The sequence below is a fragment of the Zea mays genome, chromosome 2, assembly GCF_902167145.1.
Source record: "Zea mays cultivar B73 chromosome 2, Zm-B73-REFERENCE-NAM-5.0, whole genome shotgun sequence".
Taxonomy (NCBI): Eukaryota; Viridiplantae; Streptophyta; class Magnoliopsida; order Poales; family Poaceae; genus Zea; species Zea mays.
In genome coordinates, this window is record NC_050097.1 from 240001645 (window position 1) to 240019337 (window position 17693).

General features: G+C 45.0%; 3 protein-coding genes across 3 annotated transcripts; 1 reads left to right on the forward strand and 2 right to left on the reverse strand.

Moving 5' to 3' along the window:
* Positions 1-239: 239 nt before the first annotated feature.
* Positions 240-4903, forward strand: LOC100280476 (ubiquitin-conjugating enzyme E2-17 kDa). The gene is made up of 5 exons (NM_001156199.2): positions 240-567; positions 746-771; positions 3680-3769; positions 3889-3977; positions 4446-4903. The coding sequence occupies exons 1-5, from the start codon at positions 443-445 to the stop codon at positions 4572-4574; spliced, it is 459 nt and encodes a 152-aa protein (NP_001149671.1). The 5' UTR covers positions 240-442; the 3' UTR covers positions 4575-4903.
* Positions 4904-5180: 277 nt separating this feature from the next.
* LOC100272538 (small nuclear ribonucleoprotein-associated protein B) lies at positions 5181-7998 on the reverse strand. The gene is made up of 2 exons (NM_001147006.1): positions 7102-7998; positions 5181-5600 (listed from the first exon to the last, which is right to left on the reverse strand). Exon 1 carries the CDS (start codon positions 7897-7899, stop codon positions 7108-7110), a length of 792 nt encoding a protein of 263 aa, NP_001140478.1. The 5' UTR covers positions 7900-7998; the 3' UTR covers positions 5181-5600; positions 7102-7107.
* An 856-nt stretch (positions 7999-8854) lies between these two features.
* On the reverse strand, positions 8855-9551 carry LOC103649486 (basic blue protein). Its single transcript, XM_008673748.2, has 2 exons — positions 9377-9551; positions 8855-9263 (listed from the first exon to the last, which is right to left on the reverse strand). Exons 1-2 carry the CDS (start codon positions 9549-9551, stop codon positions 8944-8946), a joined length of 495 nt encoding a protein of 164 aa, XP_008671970.1. The 3' UTR covers positions 8855-8943.
* Between the last annotated feature and the right edge of the window lie 8142 nt (positions 9552-17693).

Sequence of the window (17693 nt, forward strand, 5' to 3'; positions counted from 1 at the left end):
ACATCTGGGTCCGCGTCCTGCACATCTGTCCTGTCAGCGACATGGACGGCAACTGGCAACTGCAGTGGCCAGTGGGGCGCTCGTATTCCCGAGTACGTCGGCTAGTGGGGTCATAGACGCTGGGGCCCGCGCGTCAGCGGCTCCGGCGTGGAAATGAAGCTAGGTCGCGGGGAGAGGAGGCCCACCGCCCGCGTGGGTGTCGCTGCTTCCACCACTCCTTTTCCACCCGTGAAACCTTTCCCACGCGCTGACACATTCCACCCACCCATCACCCCTTCCTTCCTTTCCATTCTCTGTCGCCTTCGCCCCTCCAAGGTTCTCTGATTCCAGACGCAACCCTGCGGCTGCGGGGTCAAGGAGCCAGAGGGGGTGCACAGCGATCGTTCTGCCGGAGATCGAAACCCTCAGCTAGGGTCTGAGGCGCCGGGCTGCGGCCGCCGAGATGTCGACGCCGGCGAGGAAGCGGCTGATGCGGGACTTCAGGCGCCTGCAGCAGGACCCGCCCGCCGGGATCAGCGGCGCGCCGCACGACAACAACATCATGCTCTGGAACGCCGTCATATTCGGGTACCTCATCCATCCCACAGAGCCCCCCACCCCCCGAGTCCGTTAATCCCGCTCCTGTTCTAGGGTTTGATTGACAGGTTCCGGATCTTGGGGGGGTGAGAAACGGGTTCTCATCTATTCCTTTCCATTTTCACTCGTGTTTGTTGTGCTGATGAGAGAGGTTCGTTTGATTTTGCAGGCCGGATGATACGCCTTGGGACGGAGGTGAGATTCCCACTTCTGACCTCCCCCACCACCCCTATTTGTTGCTCATTTGTTGTTGTTTGCTATGTGGTTGCTACTTTGCTTGAAGGTAGTTTGATTCGGAATCGTGCAGGCGGTACCCTAGAAATACATGGGGTACAAGATATTTGGTTGCCACAGGAACTAAGACTCATTTGGCACCTCATGACTGTTTTAGCATGTTCCGGCCATTTAATCTTTCATGTCCGTATTGGGGAGCATTCGGCTCATTTAGCTATCGGTTGAAATTTGTCTTTGGAGCATATGTCTCTGCAGAACACAGGTTAGCTGTAGGTTGAAGCTGAAATTCTGTAATGGCTTTGGTCTTGGTTTAAACAGAAACCAACAAATTTTGCACGGCGTACCAGTAGCACCCAGTAGGATATGACTGTACTATTTTGGTTACTATTAATTGGAAGCGTCAATTTTTTTTCGTGGTTGAAAGCACCCACTATGTAGGCAGTTCCACCTGTGGTATGCAGAAACTGCCACATGGATATTTAGCAGTTTGCGGTTTGGAGTTCCTATTCATGAATACTATCTGATTTCTCATTTTCCGCAGGAACTGATAATTCTGTTATGTGATATTTGTTGCTATCTGTTGAAAGTTGTCCCTGCCTCCCTGGAGCATATGTCCATACTCTGTTGAACAAGGGTTAACTGTAGGGTCACGCTGAAGTTCTGTAATGGCTTTGGTTTCAGTTAAATCAGAAAACGACAGATCTTGGATGTCGATACCATTAACACCCACTAGGATAGAGCTTTAAATCCGTTACAGTTTGGGTTTCTGTTAATTGAAAACAACAACTTATGTGTTGTATATTAAAAGCTTCCACTTCATAGGAAATTCCACCTCTGGTATGTGGAAACTGCCATGTAGATGTTAGCAGTTAGCGGTTTGGATTTCGTAATTATGAATGCTCTTTAATTTCTCTGGTCACATGGAAATATTTGCTTGCTATGTACCAGCAGATCTCATCTTACCATACCGTTGCGGCGTTGCCTACTTGCCTTGGTTTTGCACTTAGGAGGATGGTGCATAATTGGTTTTGTGTTCTGCTGCTTGCAAGACTTCGTTCTTAGTTTTTTTGTTATGGATATAGAATTAATTAGGAAAGAAATGGCTTCAATGGTGGAGCTAGGTGATGGCCAGGCCCTTGCTACTACCATACTGCACCATATTTTTTTGCTACATTGATTATGTGACACAGTCCTTGCCAAAGTGGCTGGTTCTGTCTTGTTGCATACCTTGTTGCTATGTATAGTACTATGTGCTGAGCTACTGAACTACTGAAGCCCCCTTCCTGATTCCCTCGACCCTTTGTCCTGTTTTCCTGACCCTACCAAAGCCGGTCTGAGCAATCTACTGCCTAGCCAAGGAAGCTTCTATCCACTGGTTAGGTGATGCTTCCTTTCCTCAACTCTGTTAGGCTATTGCCACACTCAGTCAGTAATTTAGTTCCCATATAAGCTTACATTGACTAAATTTACTTTGTAAATCTCACAAGGGTAATCATAACTAAACTAAAAGGTAAATTTGAGCAATTCAGATAGAGTGAAAAAAGTGGCGATATGATGCCAGTTGGCATCCTTTTTAGTATCTATAGTATGAAATATCCTCATTGTAGGACTGATAATTTAAGTGCTGAGATATCTTCTGTGTCTCATTTCAAAATGTTATTTTCCATAAAAAATGTACATGACAAAATTATTATAATAATAATTATTATTATTACTACTACTACTATTATTATTATTTTATTGTTATGAGAAAATGCTGTTTTGGATCTGATTAACAAGGAATATTGTGACCGCGGAATGAATCTTTCAGATATGATCATCACACTCCAGATGGAACTGGTTACTTTCTTTTTTCCCAACATCAACGGACGTAGCAACTATATTCAGTCACTGGGTTGTACTTAGTGCCTAATTGTTGATTAATTAGGCTAGGTGGCTTTTTGCGCTGCTTAGGGCCATTTCTTAAAGATCTGAATCCACTCCAGTCGGAACTCATTTTTTTTTGCCAACATCAACGAACATAGCAACTATATTCATTTACCAAGATTTTTCTTGGTTCTTTATGCAGTGTTTTATGAGAATGCATGGTCTCCATTTATTTTTGAGAACTAGGAGTTTTGTGGTTTAATCAGTTTCTGATCCTATACAGGCGAAACTAGAGCCACTTTACCAGATCAGGTTTGGTACTGATCATTCTAGATCGAGCGATATTTATTTCCTGGTTGAGTTGCATGGTTAAACCTCTAATCTGGAGTTTGTAGATGTTCGCCACCTACTTTAGTCATTTCATGGCTACAAGGAATCAACTTTAACCTCTTATTGTTTATATGCAAGATAGTCTAGCGTAATTTATTGTCTTATTAATTTATCCTGTCTCTCTATGCTACAGCAATCTGGCCTTGTTACTTTATTATATGAAAGCATATTGTACCTGGGAATTGTTTGTACATCCCTTTGTTGCTGTGTCATATGAGTCAGAACCATTCGCAATGGGACATACATGATTAATCAAACATGAATTTAATGGATAGTCCTCAGAAGTTATGAAAGCTGTTTTTTGTACTGGGATACTCTTACTTATTTTCAGTTAAGTTCATGTTAAGCTTTCTTGATTCAACTCAGTGCCTGTGATGTTTCACTTGTTTTGCGTAGCCTTGAAACATGTGGGGAACATTTTGAATGTGTGCTGAAAAGGCTAAGTCTATTTTTATTAGTATGTTAAGATCGTGATTTTATATTGATTTTCATGTGTCAACAAGGTCAATAAGATTTCTCCTAGCCCTAGCGTGCTGGGATATTTGAATGGTTATGTGCTATTATGTTAGCATTGCGAAGTTCACTGACTATTGACTGTGTGTAACATCTATAGGCACGTTCAAGCTTACCTTGCAGTTTACAGAAGATTACCCAAACAAGCCACCAACTGTTCGGTTCGTCTCTAGGATGTTTCATCCAAACAGTAATCTCTCTCCCTACCTTTTTTGCTGATCCCCTCATCACCCTCTGTCTTTTGTGCACGTTAACATCAATATCAGATTTGATTGTCAAAAATTGTGTAACAATTTATTATTCATGCAGTATATGCTGATGGAAGCATCTGCTTGGATATCCTACAGAACCAGTGGAGTCCTATATATGATGTTGCTGCAATCTTGACTTCTATTCAGGTACCTTGCACTGGTTGAGCAGACTTTTTCCGGTGCAAAAATGCATGTGTAGTGTAGGTGCTAATTGCTAACTCAGCGTCAAGGTTTTATAGTATCATAAACATGTAACAATCAATTCTCGTAATGTCTCGACTTGGAAAACTGTCTAGCTGCTTGTATTCATATTATAGCTTCCAGTTCAGCAAGTTGTCTTATCATAATGTTGCAAGTTTACGTGCATGATGCGCATGATTAGCTCCCTTATCCATTATAATTCACCTCCTACGTAAGTTGGAGGTTACATGGTTCAACATTTGATACTTCATATAGAAATAAATTCTTGTTGCGAAATAGTGCGGTAGATGAAGTCTTTCTTGCCTCTAACTAGTTTTAAACTAGAACCATCTTAATGATAGACTTTGCGTTTGTCGTCTCTGTACATAAAATTGACACGTCTCCCATCTGTCGACCACTGAACTTGCTTTGCAGTCCCTGCTGTGTGATCCAAACCCGAACTCCCCTGCAAACTCAGAAGCCGCAAGACTGTTCAGCGAGAACAAGCGGGAGTACAACCGCAAAGTCCGCGAGATTGTGGAGCAGAGCTGGACAGCCGACTAGTGCAGGAGGATGCTCATCGTGCCCGAAAGGGCACAATAAGGAACCATGAAAAAACATCCTTGTGTTTGTGGTTCGCCAGACCTGTCGAAACATTGAAGAACTCTAGTTCTAGTCTGTCGTTGTCATGGTTTTGGTCTGATCCAGAGCACCGGTTGCTCATGGTGGTGGCTGTCGTAATGTAGCGGTTGTTGTTGACATATATCTTCTTAAAATGATCCTGCTTGTGTACAAAAACTATAGCGTGGGAATGGTGGTTCGATGGACCGATGGAACCATGTTCTTGCATTGAGGTTTCACAAAGTCTAAATGGCTTCTTTCTTTCTTTTTTTTATTAAGGTACAAAGACGTCACGAACACACTACACGTTAAATTTGAAGATCGCCTGATCATGGTGGGCAACCATCTAGCCCCAGCGCTAGATGGTATCCGAATTCTCGCAATGGGGCACTGGAGCGCCGGCGTTTTTCAAGTTTTCAACCACAGTGCGCTCACTAACCCCACAATAGTTTGCCAGCGTGCCTGTTTGGCCTTCTTACGCGTTTTCAGCGACCAGAATTCAGATACCTTTACAAACCTGTACCTGTATGCATACATCATGATAACATGGATGAATAATTATATGCATATATAAACTTTTCTCTAAACCAATTATCTTGCTTCATCAACAAACACAAGAGACTACTTTTTAGAGAGAGAAAACAAGGGCTTAAACAGAGCATGAATCAACACCGTAACAAGACTGCAGCCAGTTATCCATATTTCCTAACATAACCAACACCAACAGTTAAAATACAAGTCCTGGCCTCTCTACGTACAAGGTCCCTTCTCACATCAAAGGATGAGTGGTACACACGCTGGCAAGGTTCTCCTCCCTCACAAGTCACAATACCCAAAGGAAACTACTGCCCTGATGCGAGACAGAATGGTGAAGCTTTGGTGCAATTCACAGGTCCTCCCCAGGTGCGATTATGATCCTCTCTCGAGATACAAAAATCTTCCATAGGTGTATCTGCAAGAAGCTTATCCCTGGGCACAAGAGTCACAAAGTCAGAAGAGCATGTACAGAAGATATGCGATACGTTATGCATGAATTAAAAGTTACGCTCTCATATTAAGCATGTGCAAATGAACAGACGATTGCCTATGCGGACTAACGGTAGATATTAGAGTTCTTTTTTGTGCTATTTGCATAAGATTTATTCCTAAACTTCTAACTTTCAAATGGTTGAGTTAACACTAAATGAAAGAGCTGACCTGCATCCTAACATGTTCGATTTTAATCAGAGTAAGGATCGAATAATCAAATGTAGCTTCAGCGATTGATGAAACTGCTGGATTGCAAGATAAGCTACAAATGCCACCAAGTGACCAAGAGTAGGCTTCCTCAAAGTACATCTGAGTAAGCGTCCTCAAAGACAGTACATAACAGTTCAATGGGTATCTCACTGGAAACACAACAGGCAGTATATATATTTTCATCGTACCTAGCCTTGTTTCATCATAAAAAAATTAACTATAGCACTGCTGCAAATAATTCATTTCAACAGCACACATTATACAAGTTAGACAAAAAAAACACAAACATGATACCAAAAATTGCCTGGTCGAGATATCCCAGTGCAGACCTAAAAAGTAAATTTATTTAAAAATAGGAAAATATTGATATTTGAGAAAGTATTTAGGATAAAAATAATAATAAAGAAAAGAAAATGACTAGCCCAGCCAGCGACCAATGTCCCTCTCTCCCCGCTCTCTCCCTCTGCTCGCTTCTCCTTGTATCAGCACCGCTGCCGCTGGAGCAGTCGTGCCGGAGTCGCCACGACGGTGGAGCAGTCGTGCCGGAGCCGTCGCGCCGCTGCCAGCAGCCTCAGCCCACTCGCCTTAAGTGCGGAGTAAGGTGAGCAGGACGCCTTACCGCCTAGGCGACGCTTAAGCATCGCCTTAACAAACATGGTCACATGGGCTACGTTGCTTATGTATACAGGTGGTTTCTCGACCTGTGTGAGAAGGTCTTCTTCTTAATACAATACCCGAGGCTGTCTTACCCCCCCCCCCTCGGTGAGGTTTTATTTGAACTATGAGGGCACAAAGTAGCTATAGCAAACTAGAACCACAGGCATTAACAAATTTATTTAAACGTCTCTAGCTATAAAATTTCAAATTAGTACTTGCGAAGTGCACTTATATTTAAATCAGAAGGTAAACAAACAGGATCATAAGCAAAATGGTGTGATCAGTAAGCAAATTAACAGATCCTGAAGACAAGGGATAATCACTTCAATGAGATCATAATGGCATTGCTCTTGCAAACTGTAGCACGAGTGGAGAGCTCCCATGCACAGGCAGAGCTAATTATTGGTGCTAAATTAGGTGCTATGTGCTTGTGAGCAGGTAATTAAGTTTAGTGGTAATGATCAATGCACACGAAACTGTACTAGGTTAGAACCTCAACACACACAAGTATCACAGTTCTCGTTACAAACAAACAGACAGACATGAATGCAAGAATGGAGCACTGAAAACTTACAGGAAGCTACTGCGGCGGGTTCTGTCCAGGCTGCTGTGGACCAGGTGGCGGAGGCGGCATCCCAGGCCTCGGCTGTCCGAATGGTGGCGGAGGCATTCCAGGCCTCATTCCAGGCGGTGGCGGCCCCGGCATCCCGGGCCTCACCTGGGGCGGCCCCATCGGCGGCGGTCCCCTCATGTACTGTTGTGGCGGTGCCCCAGGGAACGGAGCAGGCGGCGCCCCAGGCGGGCGGAATTGCATCGGCATCTGCGGCGGCATTCCAGGACGCATTGGCGGAGGCATCCCCTGCGGCGGGCGCACGACCTGCGGGTACGACACCGGCTGGGCCGACAGGTTGGGCATCGGCGGGCGCGAGATCTGGGGCTGCATCATGCCGGGGGCGGGTCCACCCACGCCCCGCACAGGGCCAGCAAGACCAGGAGCTGCCTGGAGCAGCGGGCCGGTGGGCACGCCGCGCCCAGCGGCGCGGCCGACGCCAGGGCCGGCGAGGGCTCCGCCCGCCGCCGCGGCCTTGGCGCGCGACTCGTCGGGCGGCGGCGGCCCCTCGACGGTCATGGAGACGACCTCCTCGCCGCGGAGCAGGAGGAGGCCGAGCGTGCGGCGCTCCTCGCGTTCGCCGGTGGCCTTGGAGGACTTGGAGGGCGGGAGGCGGCGGAACTCCTCGCAGTCGCCGAGGACGAGGTTCATGTGGCGGTCGAACGCCATGAACTTGCCCACGAGCTGGCGGCCGTCCTGGATCGTCACCCGCATGCGGTAGTTGATGAACTGGAGCATCTTGGAGCCCTTCGGGTTCGACATGGCGACTTCGCCGGGAGGGTTAGGGTTTCGGCGAAGTTGAAAAGGGGAAGAGGAGGCGGCGGCGGGGTGAATATGAGAGAGGGTTTTCGAGAGGGTTTGTTCGTTTGGAAGTAGGTGGAGCGGGCCGTTGTCGTGGGCCTTTCCCAATGTCCCGCTCTGTTATGGGACCCATCGTCGGGAGAAAAAAAAGAAAGACGTGGGTGCTTAGGCCTGCTAGTTCCTTCTAACAATGGCGTGAAAGCAAACCTCTGGAGTTCTGGACTCCTTCCTAAAAATTATGCGTTGGAACATTGGAGACGTAGGGTATTGTCAATAGAGGTTTTAGGGTGGTTTTATGCACATATAATAGTGTGTCATATCAGAACTTTCTATGACATGTCGATATGTCATACTAGCACTTAAGATGATTGAGTTTCATGGCATGAAGTTATTTTCATGGGACGAGAAACTACGCCAACTCGTTTTCAAGGTCTTAAAAACCTTGTAAAACTTCTATTGAGAGCGATTTGTTTCACTCTCATATGTTTTACTAACTTATATTGGCTATTGAGTTGCAATATTTAATTGCTATATTAATCTATAAAATAGTGAAGTTAAACTTTGCATCGACAGCCATTGTTCCATTCATAGTTTCATATCATTTTTATGATGTTACAGTGTTGAAAAAAGTGCTATGAAATTCCCATTAAAAGCAAGGTATAATATTTGTCTTGTAGATGTTGGATAGACCGTATGTTAACTCCGATATTAAATTTAATTTCTGTAGTATCAAATATGATTATTTGTCGTCGCAAGGCATCCTAGTCGTTTTTTATATTCAAGCTCACAACAAACACATATGCCAGAAATCTTGCTCCGATTTTACGTCATCAGTGGTCAATAAATAAAATCTGCAGAGATAATAAACTTCATTGCAATGTGTCCAAATAATAAACAACAGTATTGGAGAGTATAAAAAAAGAAAGGGAAAAAATGGTCCGGCCACACACAAAATGACGATATCAACGTAAGATACGATCGATCCCGCGCGCTCGCAGGGCCTAGCTAGAGCGCTAGCGCAGCCGCGAACACGGCGCAAGCGACGGCCACGACCGCGCCGCCGACCGTGTAGCCGGTGAGGGGCGCCGCCGACGGCGGCGGGGCCGGGGCGACGGCGACGGCGACGTCGACGGCGAGCTTCATGCCGTTGAGGCAGTGGTTGGGCTTGTTGCAGATGAACCACGCCTTGCCGGGCTTGTCCAGCTGCACGACGTCGTTGCCGCCGGTCCAGTTGCCGAGCTGCAGGTTGGCGCCCAGGTCGCACGCCGCGAAGGCGTCCTTGCCCACCTTCACTACCGTGTGGCTCTCCTTGGGGTACACGAACACTGCGGCAACGATGATGAGTTAGCTATGTATATATGCATATGCATTCCAACGAAACAAGACGATTCCTGTCATCCTGTGCATGGCGGTGTGCCGTGTGCCTCGTCGTACGTACGCAGGCTGTCGCCGACCAAGAACGTCTTGCCGTTGGCCCAGCCGGTCTCGTTGAACTTGGCCCTCCACCCGCCCTCGTCCCCGACCACCCACTGCTTGGCAGAGGCCAGGGGCGCGAGGCACGCGACGGCCACGGCCACGGCCACGGCCAAGAGCAGCACTTGCCGGTATGCCATTGCCTCTTCCCTGACGAGCTCTAGCTAGCTTGCAGCTTGCTGTCTTCCTGCTGCTGCTGCTCGCTCGCTGCTGCTGCTGCTGCTGCTGTGGCTTGGCGAAGCAGGAGTGGCACTCGCATCTACTTATACACAGGAGAGAGGCTTGAGGCCGGCCATGCATGCACACAGCTATAGCCTGCCGGCTGCCTTGACTAGGTAACACGGGGTCCCGGCCGGGACCAGGTCGACGCTTGTATGCCAGGTTGCCAGACATTGCGAGGCCAGAGGCTGCGGCAGCACGCAGAGCGGGCGGACGGCGGAGAGGACGTCCTGGACTCATGACTCCTGGTCGGCAGTGCCTGACAAATGGACTGTTTCTAACTCCACGGCGGCCGGATGGAGTAGCTGATAAAAATGAGGTAACTTCGCATTGGGATCGTCACTGGATATGGAACATTGCAGCGACGTATGGGAAAGTGACAAAACAACATTTGGCACTAGTGGAATAAAGGCAGCAATGGTTACTTGTTCCGGAATTCGAATTAACATTATTGCCTAGTTTTCTATACAGTTTAAACGGTGCGGCCGGACGGTGAATTTGGACAAAGGTAAATGGATGATCAGGAATATTAACATCTTAAGAGCTAGTTTAGGAACTCTATTTTTCCAAAGACATATTTTCACAAGGGAAAATGGACTAATTTCCTGTGGAAAATGGGGTTCTCAAACTAGCCCTAAAAAGATATTAAAAGACTTATTGAAGACATTCAAACAGCACCGAGTAAACCACCCAGTACGAGTGGTACGATATCGAACAAGAGCTACTGCAGCTGATTACACTGGACACACAAATGTGTATTGGACATCAAACCAGATGATACATGAGATATGACCCTCAGAGCATCGGGTGTGGTATTCGGTAGGCCTGGGCATTCGGTTTTAACCGAGAAATCAGTTCGGTTTTTAAAAAGTTCGGTTTTTGAAAATTCAAAACCGAATTAGTGTGCCAACGAACAAGAACCGAGAATTCGGTTTTCTGAAAAATCGGTTCGGTTTTTTACTGACCAAACAAACCAGGACATCACAATAGGCATAAGTTCAGAACTAGAAGCAAAGCAACCATAGTCTGCGAGACAATAAAATAGTTCACAACATCACAAGCAGTAACTTAATACATCACAAAATAGCTGAGAACTACAATACAAGAAAATAGTTTAGAACTAGAATACAACCGTCATCACGAATAGTCTGAGACTGAAGTACTCAACCATTGTATGCTTGCAGCTAGCAAATTGCTTCACACATGTTTAATTGTTCATAGCAGACTCATAGCAGCTAATCAGCTATCAACTTCATAGCAGACTCATAGAAGCAACTTCATAGCAGGAAGCCAACAAGCCCTCCAAAGTAGACTCCACAATCCATGCGGCCACGCCATTGCAGCTAGCAAATGTAAACAACATATACTTCACACATTTTATAAATTTTATTGAGAACGAACACTCACAATGCAACTAGTTAGCAACTAGGATGTGCTTTGGTGTGTCGACTTGCTAGCTTTGCTTGATTGTGACCATGCAACAGAGCCATCATGTTCTTGCCCACTACCTCTGTGTTTGCCTTTTCCCTTTTCACCATGTTCTTCAATCAACTCTAAAAGTGTGGTGAAGGCATTACACAACATGCGAATAATATCTTAATTTGGATTAGAATTAACCTATACAACTATAAAGTATAATAAATAAGATGAAGCCATGGTTACCTTTTTCTAATTCAGCTAATTGCTCCATGTCCTCCTGGATATTAATTGGAGTGGTCCTTCGCAGCCAATCCTGAGTGTAAACAAGTGCTTCCACCATGAATGGAGTAAGAGATGTCCTGAAGTCATCAAGGATTCTTCCAGACGTGCTAAAAACTGATTCTGAAGCAACAGTTGACACCAGAATTGGTAGCACATCACGAGCCAAGCGTGCTAATACCGGGAATCTTGAGGAATTCACCTTCCACCATCCTAAAATATCAAACTTATTATCTTCTGGTTCAGTATCTTCAGCAAGGTATTTTTCAAGTTCAGATTTGTTGTTGCCACCGCCATAGTTGTGTTGTTTTAGTTATTGTGCAATTAAGGACTTCATCCTCCCGCCTTTGGACTGTCTTACTTCTTGAGAATCATTGGTTGGTGTTGTTGCATCAGGTGGAGCATAAAGTCTCCTATATTCTTCAAACAATTGTCGAACACATAGTTTAATAGCAGCCCAAACCTTATGTCCATTTTCCTCACTAAACATCTCTTCAATCACTAGCTTTGTGTATTCTGATAGTTTGTATCTTGGATCCAAAGCTGCAGCAACAAAAATTAGCATGTTCATATTCTCTTTTTCTTTCTCCTTCCCCTTCCCTCTCTCATTCACATTTCTACCAGTTTCGCCAAGAGGTTCATGCCAGTTTCCCCAATACTTATCATACTTATCTTTCATTTTCTGGCCCATTTCTTGTTGTAGAAAATCATCACTATTAATCCAATTGTTAATCAAAAAGTGGACTTCACCAAACTCAAAAAAGAAGTTGTGTGAAGTGACTGCAAAGAACTAGAAATGTGTTCGGTGAGATCAAAAAAATGTCCAAGGAACTGAGCCATGTTCTTTGCATTCTCCCAGTCTTGTTCATCAGGATACCCTGGGCCTCCTTTCTCTTGTGACAAATCAATAGCATACATTAGATCTTCATCCAAATACCTTGCAAACACCTTCTCATATGAAATAGCTGCTTTCAACATAAGATATGTTGAGTTCCACCTAGTGCATATGTCTAGGTTCAAGAATGCCTTGGTTTCAACCTTCTCTTCCTCAACGATCTCCTTGAATTTAGCCAAGCGAGAAGTGCTATTTTTAATGTATCTAACAGCAGCTCGGACACGCTTCACTAAAATATCTACTAGTTTGAGTCCATCTTGTACAATAAGATTGACAATGTGTGCAGCACACCTCATATGAAGAAACTTGCCTTCAGCTATGCTTGTCTTTGCAATATTCATTATCCTCCTCAAGTAACTAACACCACTATCATTAGAACTAGCATTGTCAACTGTGACACACATAACCTTTTCTAAACCCCATTCAACCAAACATCTTTGTAGGTTCTCCCCAATATCATCTCCTTTATGCCCCTTCACCTTAAAGAAGCTAATGACCTTCTTATGGAGTTGCCAATCCTTATCAATGAAGTGTGCAGTTACTGTCATGTAGCTATCTTGTTGTTGAGAAGTCCAACAATCTATGGTTAGACAAACTCTCTCACAATTTGACTTGAAGAATAGTTTCAACTTTGCTTTCTCTTCAAAATAAGTTTTAACTATGTCCCTTATGCACGTCCTTCGAGATGGTGGAGTCCAACGCGGGGCAGCTACCTTCACAAAATTTTTAAATCCTGACTTCTCACCAAACATAAAAGGGAGTTCATCCTCTATGACCATTTGAACAAAAGCTTGCCTTATTGCCTTAGGATCATACCTCCAAGTGCTAACACCTTCTCCTTGGCTCACTTTAAGATTTGTTTGCATCAGATCCTTATTGTTTTTATGGGGATTGCGCTTGCAGATATTAAAATGCCTTCGCATTGCAGTAGTGCCATTCAGATAAGAATCAACTCTAATGGCACGACTACAATACTTGTATTTTCCTTTCTTCACAACACCTTGGTCATCCTTAATCTTGATGAAGTGTTCCCACATTTCAGATCTTGGTGCCATTGGTTTTCTGGCATGTTTTTCCTTATCAACTTCCTCATCCCCTTCTGTTCCTTTTTGCTCTCTTTCATTACCTTGGTTATCCACATTCTCATCAACCCTTACCACTGCACCATCCACCTCTGCATTTTCAGTTTCAATTCTTGCCCCAATCTCATCATCAGGTTCAGAGGACATCTACAGAATTGAATAGTAATACAAATCACTCAAATAGTCTGTATTGGGGCCTTGGGGGCAACAAATAGAATAGATTTGATGAAGGAAAAACATGAGTACACCTAGTTCCACAACTAAGAAAATCTAGGGATAAGAGCATACTTACGTTGCAATTACAAGACTCAAAGGACTCCGTTGCGAGCTGGGGAGTGGTGACTTTGAGCATTGGAGAGGCCGAGTTCCCGAGCAGCTGACGTCGAGCGAGCGGAGGAAGACTCCACTACCGGACACGGACAGTACTGGTAAGCTAAAAATAGACACAGTACAAAGTGAGACTAACAAGGTTTAGGGTACCAATTCTAAAGAAAAATTACCATCTATTTAACAGAGTAGAGCATATCCAATCAGTCTAAAAACAAATAGAGAAACAGAGCTAGTACTTCATATCTGCAGCTCTAAGCCTCTAATGACACCTGCTAGGACTGGCAGCTAAACAACATATGGCCAAAGCCCAAAACAAGGTCTCAGAAAGACTTGGCTACCAGCTGTCTGTCGTGGCTCGGCGCCTCGGCCGTCGTCGTCGCCTCGTCGGGGGCTCCGGGGGCAGTCTCCAGCAAGGCAGCAACCAACAGCCTCCAGCAAGGCAGCAACCAACAGCCGAGCAGGGGACTAGGGGAGTGCGCGCTCGTCGCTCGAGGTAGTGGGCTAGTGGCTCCGGGGTGCTCCGGGGGGGCGCTCGGGTAGTGCGCGCTCGCCGAGCAAGGGGTTGCGCCGCCGCCTGCCGTAGACCCGCAACCCCGTCGTCCCGCGAGCCCGCGTTGCCGCCTTGTTTGGCTGGATAGTGGATACTGGGATAGCCGATTAGCCGGATAGGGTTTGTTTCGGTGAAGAACTGGAGACATGGGCCATCAGCGAATATGGGCTGAAAATGAAATGCTGAATATCGGTCCGATCGGGTAACCGAGGTATGAAACCGAAGAACCGGACTAAATATTGGTTTATAGCAACAGGAACCGAAATTACAATTGAGAACCGATATTTCGGTCTGATCGGTTTCGGTTTAATCGGGTTCGGTTTACGATCTCGATTTTTTTGCCTAGTCCTAGTATTTAGGGAGGTTACAAAACAACATTAAAAGGGCTATCACTACAAGAGCTACAGTGATTTTCGGCGGCCAGAAACCGCCGAAAATAAGGCCTTTGCCGCCGAAAATAAGCTATTTTCGGCGGCCTTAAGCTTACTTTCGGCGGTTCCTGGCCGTCAGAAAAAATTAGCCAAAAATAAGGCCATATTTTTGGCGGTCAGGGTCTAGTCGCCAAAATAGGTTATTTTCGGCGGCCACCAGACAGCCGCCGAAAATTAACTGTTATTTTTGGCGGCCCTTTGACAGCCGCCAAAAATTAACAGATGCCGAAAATAGTATTTACTATTTTCGGGGGCAACGGAGGCCGCCAAAAATTAACAATTTCAGAGCAAAAAAATTAAAAAAATGCAAAAAATAACAGCAAATTCATACAATATCCACAATACAGAAACATTAAATACACAATTCACAAATAGTCCACAACATAAAATTGGAGTCCATATAAACATAAAGTCCACAAATAGTCCATACAAACATAAAGTCCACAAATAGTCCATTACAACGCATAATTCGACACAAAGCTAACTCCATCACATATCGGGGTCGTTGGAGTTGTGTCCACTACCTCCAGAAGCGAAAAACTCATTGACGAAGTCGTGTAACGGGTTTGAATTTTAAAGAAAAAAGAAGACATTAATAACGACATTGGTTACATGTATGACCACTATTCAAACAAATTGTTTCTCAAACTAACCTCTCCTGGAGTAGCTCCCTCCCATGCATAAGCTCCTCCTGGTGCTGGTATGACCGGTGGTGGCGTGTTGTGGACCATGACTCCGGATCCCTACAAAATCAAGTTTAGTAAAGATTTGACAGGTTGATACAAACGACAAGTCTTAACTAAATTGAAGCACCTGAGGTGGAGGTGGAGGTGGCGGAGCATGTAATCCCCACTAAGGCATCGACGACTGCAATTGAGGGAAAACAAATGGTTGATGTTGTGTCTGCTGTGGAAACCAAGACTGTTGCAAATATAATATATTAGTTATAGAACCAATATCGAGCGTGTTGAGAATAAATAAGACACTCACGTTCATTGCTTGTTGCGTCTGTGTGTTGTAAGCAGCCATGTACTCTGATTGTTGTTGGAGGAATGCCATTTGTTGTTGCCGCATCTCTTCACGAAACTTTTCTTGCTGCTCCCTCATAACGTCCTCCATGCTAGATACAAAGTGCCGACTATGGCTGCTACTACCATAGCCCGCCTGCGAACGAAGAGCCGCCACGAGAACGCAACTCCGTCGAATCGATCATATCGGTAAACATAGAATATCTTGAAAACAAGAAATTAGCTATTTGGTCATAGTTCCAATATTATTGAAAAAATTCACAAGTTAATATCATCCATGCGCCTTTCCTCCAATAGAATGCACAACTTCTGCGTCGATGGTAGGCGCTCCTCGCTAATCGTAGTCTTCTCCATACTTCCTAACCATCTCCTGCCCGTATGTCTCCTGCAATACAATATGAAGGTTGAGCACACATGTAATTTATAGCTATATGGCAAGAAAACATTAATCCTAACAACAACTAACCATACGCTCAACGGCCACTTGACTACATAGCTCATAGGAGATTTCACTGTTTTTCGCTCTATGCCCTCTCCTATAAACATCGATTGTGCTCGGGACAACTCCAGTTTGAGCCTCCTGCAAATATATGAGTTTAATCCGGTTTCATTTCTGAGTAAAGCAGAATACTACATACTCACCATTCGCTTCGCCAATCGAATGTGTCCATCAGCCCCATAGGTATGGTTGACTACGACCTCATCATCATCCTCGTCCTGCTGATGGCGCTGCCTATGTCGATTCCTGTTAGACTTCTCAATCCACTCGGGCGAAGCCCATATCTCACATAAAGCCTTGTAAGCCTGCGACCGGTGTTCCATCCATAGAAGAGTTACCTGCATATAAAGCGTTAGCTCAAAATTACATTCACATCTGAATGAGCTGCTAAATTAGATTTTTACCTCCATGTACTGGTCTACAGTTAAGTAGACATCCGAATATTGTCGAAAGTTGTTGATAGAATGACCTTGGTGCTTCATGTACACGTTCACAACCTGTAGACGAGCATTGGAAAATGCATCCTTGCGCACCTTCTTCGTATTTTTCTCTAATACTCGGTCTGCATGCTCTTGAGCCTCAGGTTCCACACGATAGCGTCTCTGTCTAACATCGAAAATAGAATTAGTTTGAAAACAACTAATAAATGTTAGTTTGAAACATTACTCTTACCCAAAAGTCATGCTTGACGGCGCCTTGAGTTGTTCCATATGTAGCATGTGGAGCTAGTGCGAAGTGCGGCCAGCTAGTGCAAGGAACCACCACACCTTTCGGGTCGGTGACAATTCCTGGATTATGTAGACGGTAGAGGTTACCTAAAACTTGATTAACCTGTCTATGGTGACCTCGACCGTCGAATGACGTGTCATCCCATTGGCTGCATGACAAAAAACAAGAAAGTCATGTCATATACAATAAACAAATAAGTAAGAACAAAGTGGCCAAACGTGAGTACCTATCACCAACCGGGATGATCAGTACCCGAGCTTCAGATTGTGCAGGCGCTGACGGAGGTAAGTCAAAGTGGCCCTTCCGAGTGCCCCTTTGTCGAACGACAGGAGCCTCAGTGGTATCGTCATCCGCCTTAGCATCTATGCCCACCTCCTCCTCCTCCTCATGGGCCTACACCTCCTCTTCCTCATGGGCCTGCTCGTCCTCCTCCTCATGGTGTTGCACCTCCTCCTCCTCGTCCTCTTCTTCCTATGGACATGAAATAGAGACATGTAAGACACATTTATATATAAGTGACTGACAAATAAGATCAATTACATAAACATTTACATCGATACTCCGTTGTAGAGCGATAGGTGTATCACGTAGTTCTGGTCGGGCGTGTCTCAGCGACGCCTCCTATTTGCTCTGGCTAGAAGAACTCCCTTGGAAAAGGGAACGTCCACCAGGGAGTATCCTGCTAGCCGCATTAAGAAACCCCCTAGCAGTGCGCTTTGTTTTCCTACCACTCATCCTGTTCAATAGAATAATATTAAAGGTATTAGCTTCATAAAATTAAGTGAATTAATAAAAAATCAAATAATACATCACATAAAATG

Coding starts and splice junctions, on each gene's coding strand:
- LOC100280476 (NM_001156199.2), top strand. CDS start 443: ATGTCGACGCCGGCGAGGAAGCGGCTGATGCGGGACTTCAGGCGCCTG. Junction 772..3,679: donor TGATACGCCTTGGGACGGAG/GTGAGATTCCCA, acceptor TAACATCTATAG/GCACGTTCAAGCTTACCTTG. Junction 3,770..3,888: donor TAGGATGTTTCATCCAAACA/GTAATCTCTCTC, acceptor TTATTCATGCAG/TATATGCTGATGGAAGCATC.
- LOC100272538 (NM_001147006.1), bottom strand. CDS start 7,899: ATGTCGAACCCGAAGGGCTCCAAGATGCTCCAGTTCATCAACTACCGC.
- LOC103649486 (XM_008673748.2), bottom strand. CDS start 9,551: ATGGCATACCGGCAAGTGCTGCTCTTGGCCGTGGCCGTGGCCGTGGCC. Junction 9,264..9,376: donor CTTGGTCGGCGACAGCCTGC/GTACGTACGACG, acceptor TCGTTGCCGCAG/TGTTCGTGTACCCCAAGGAG.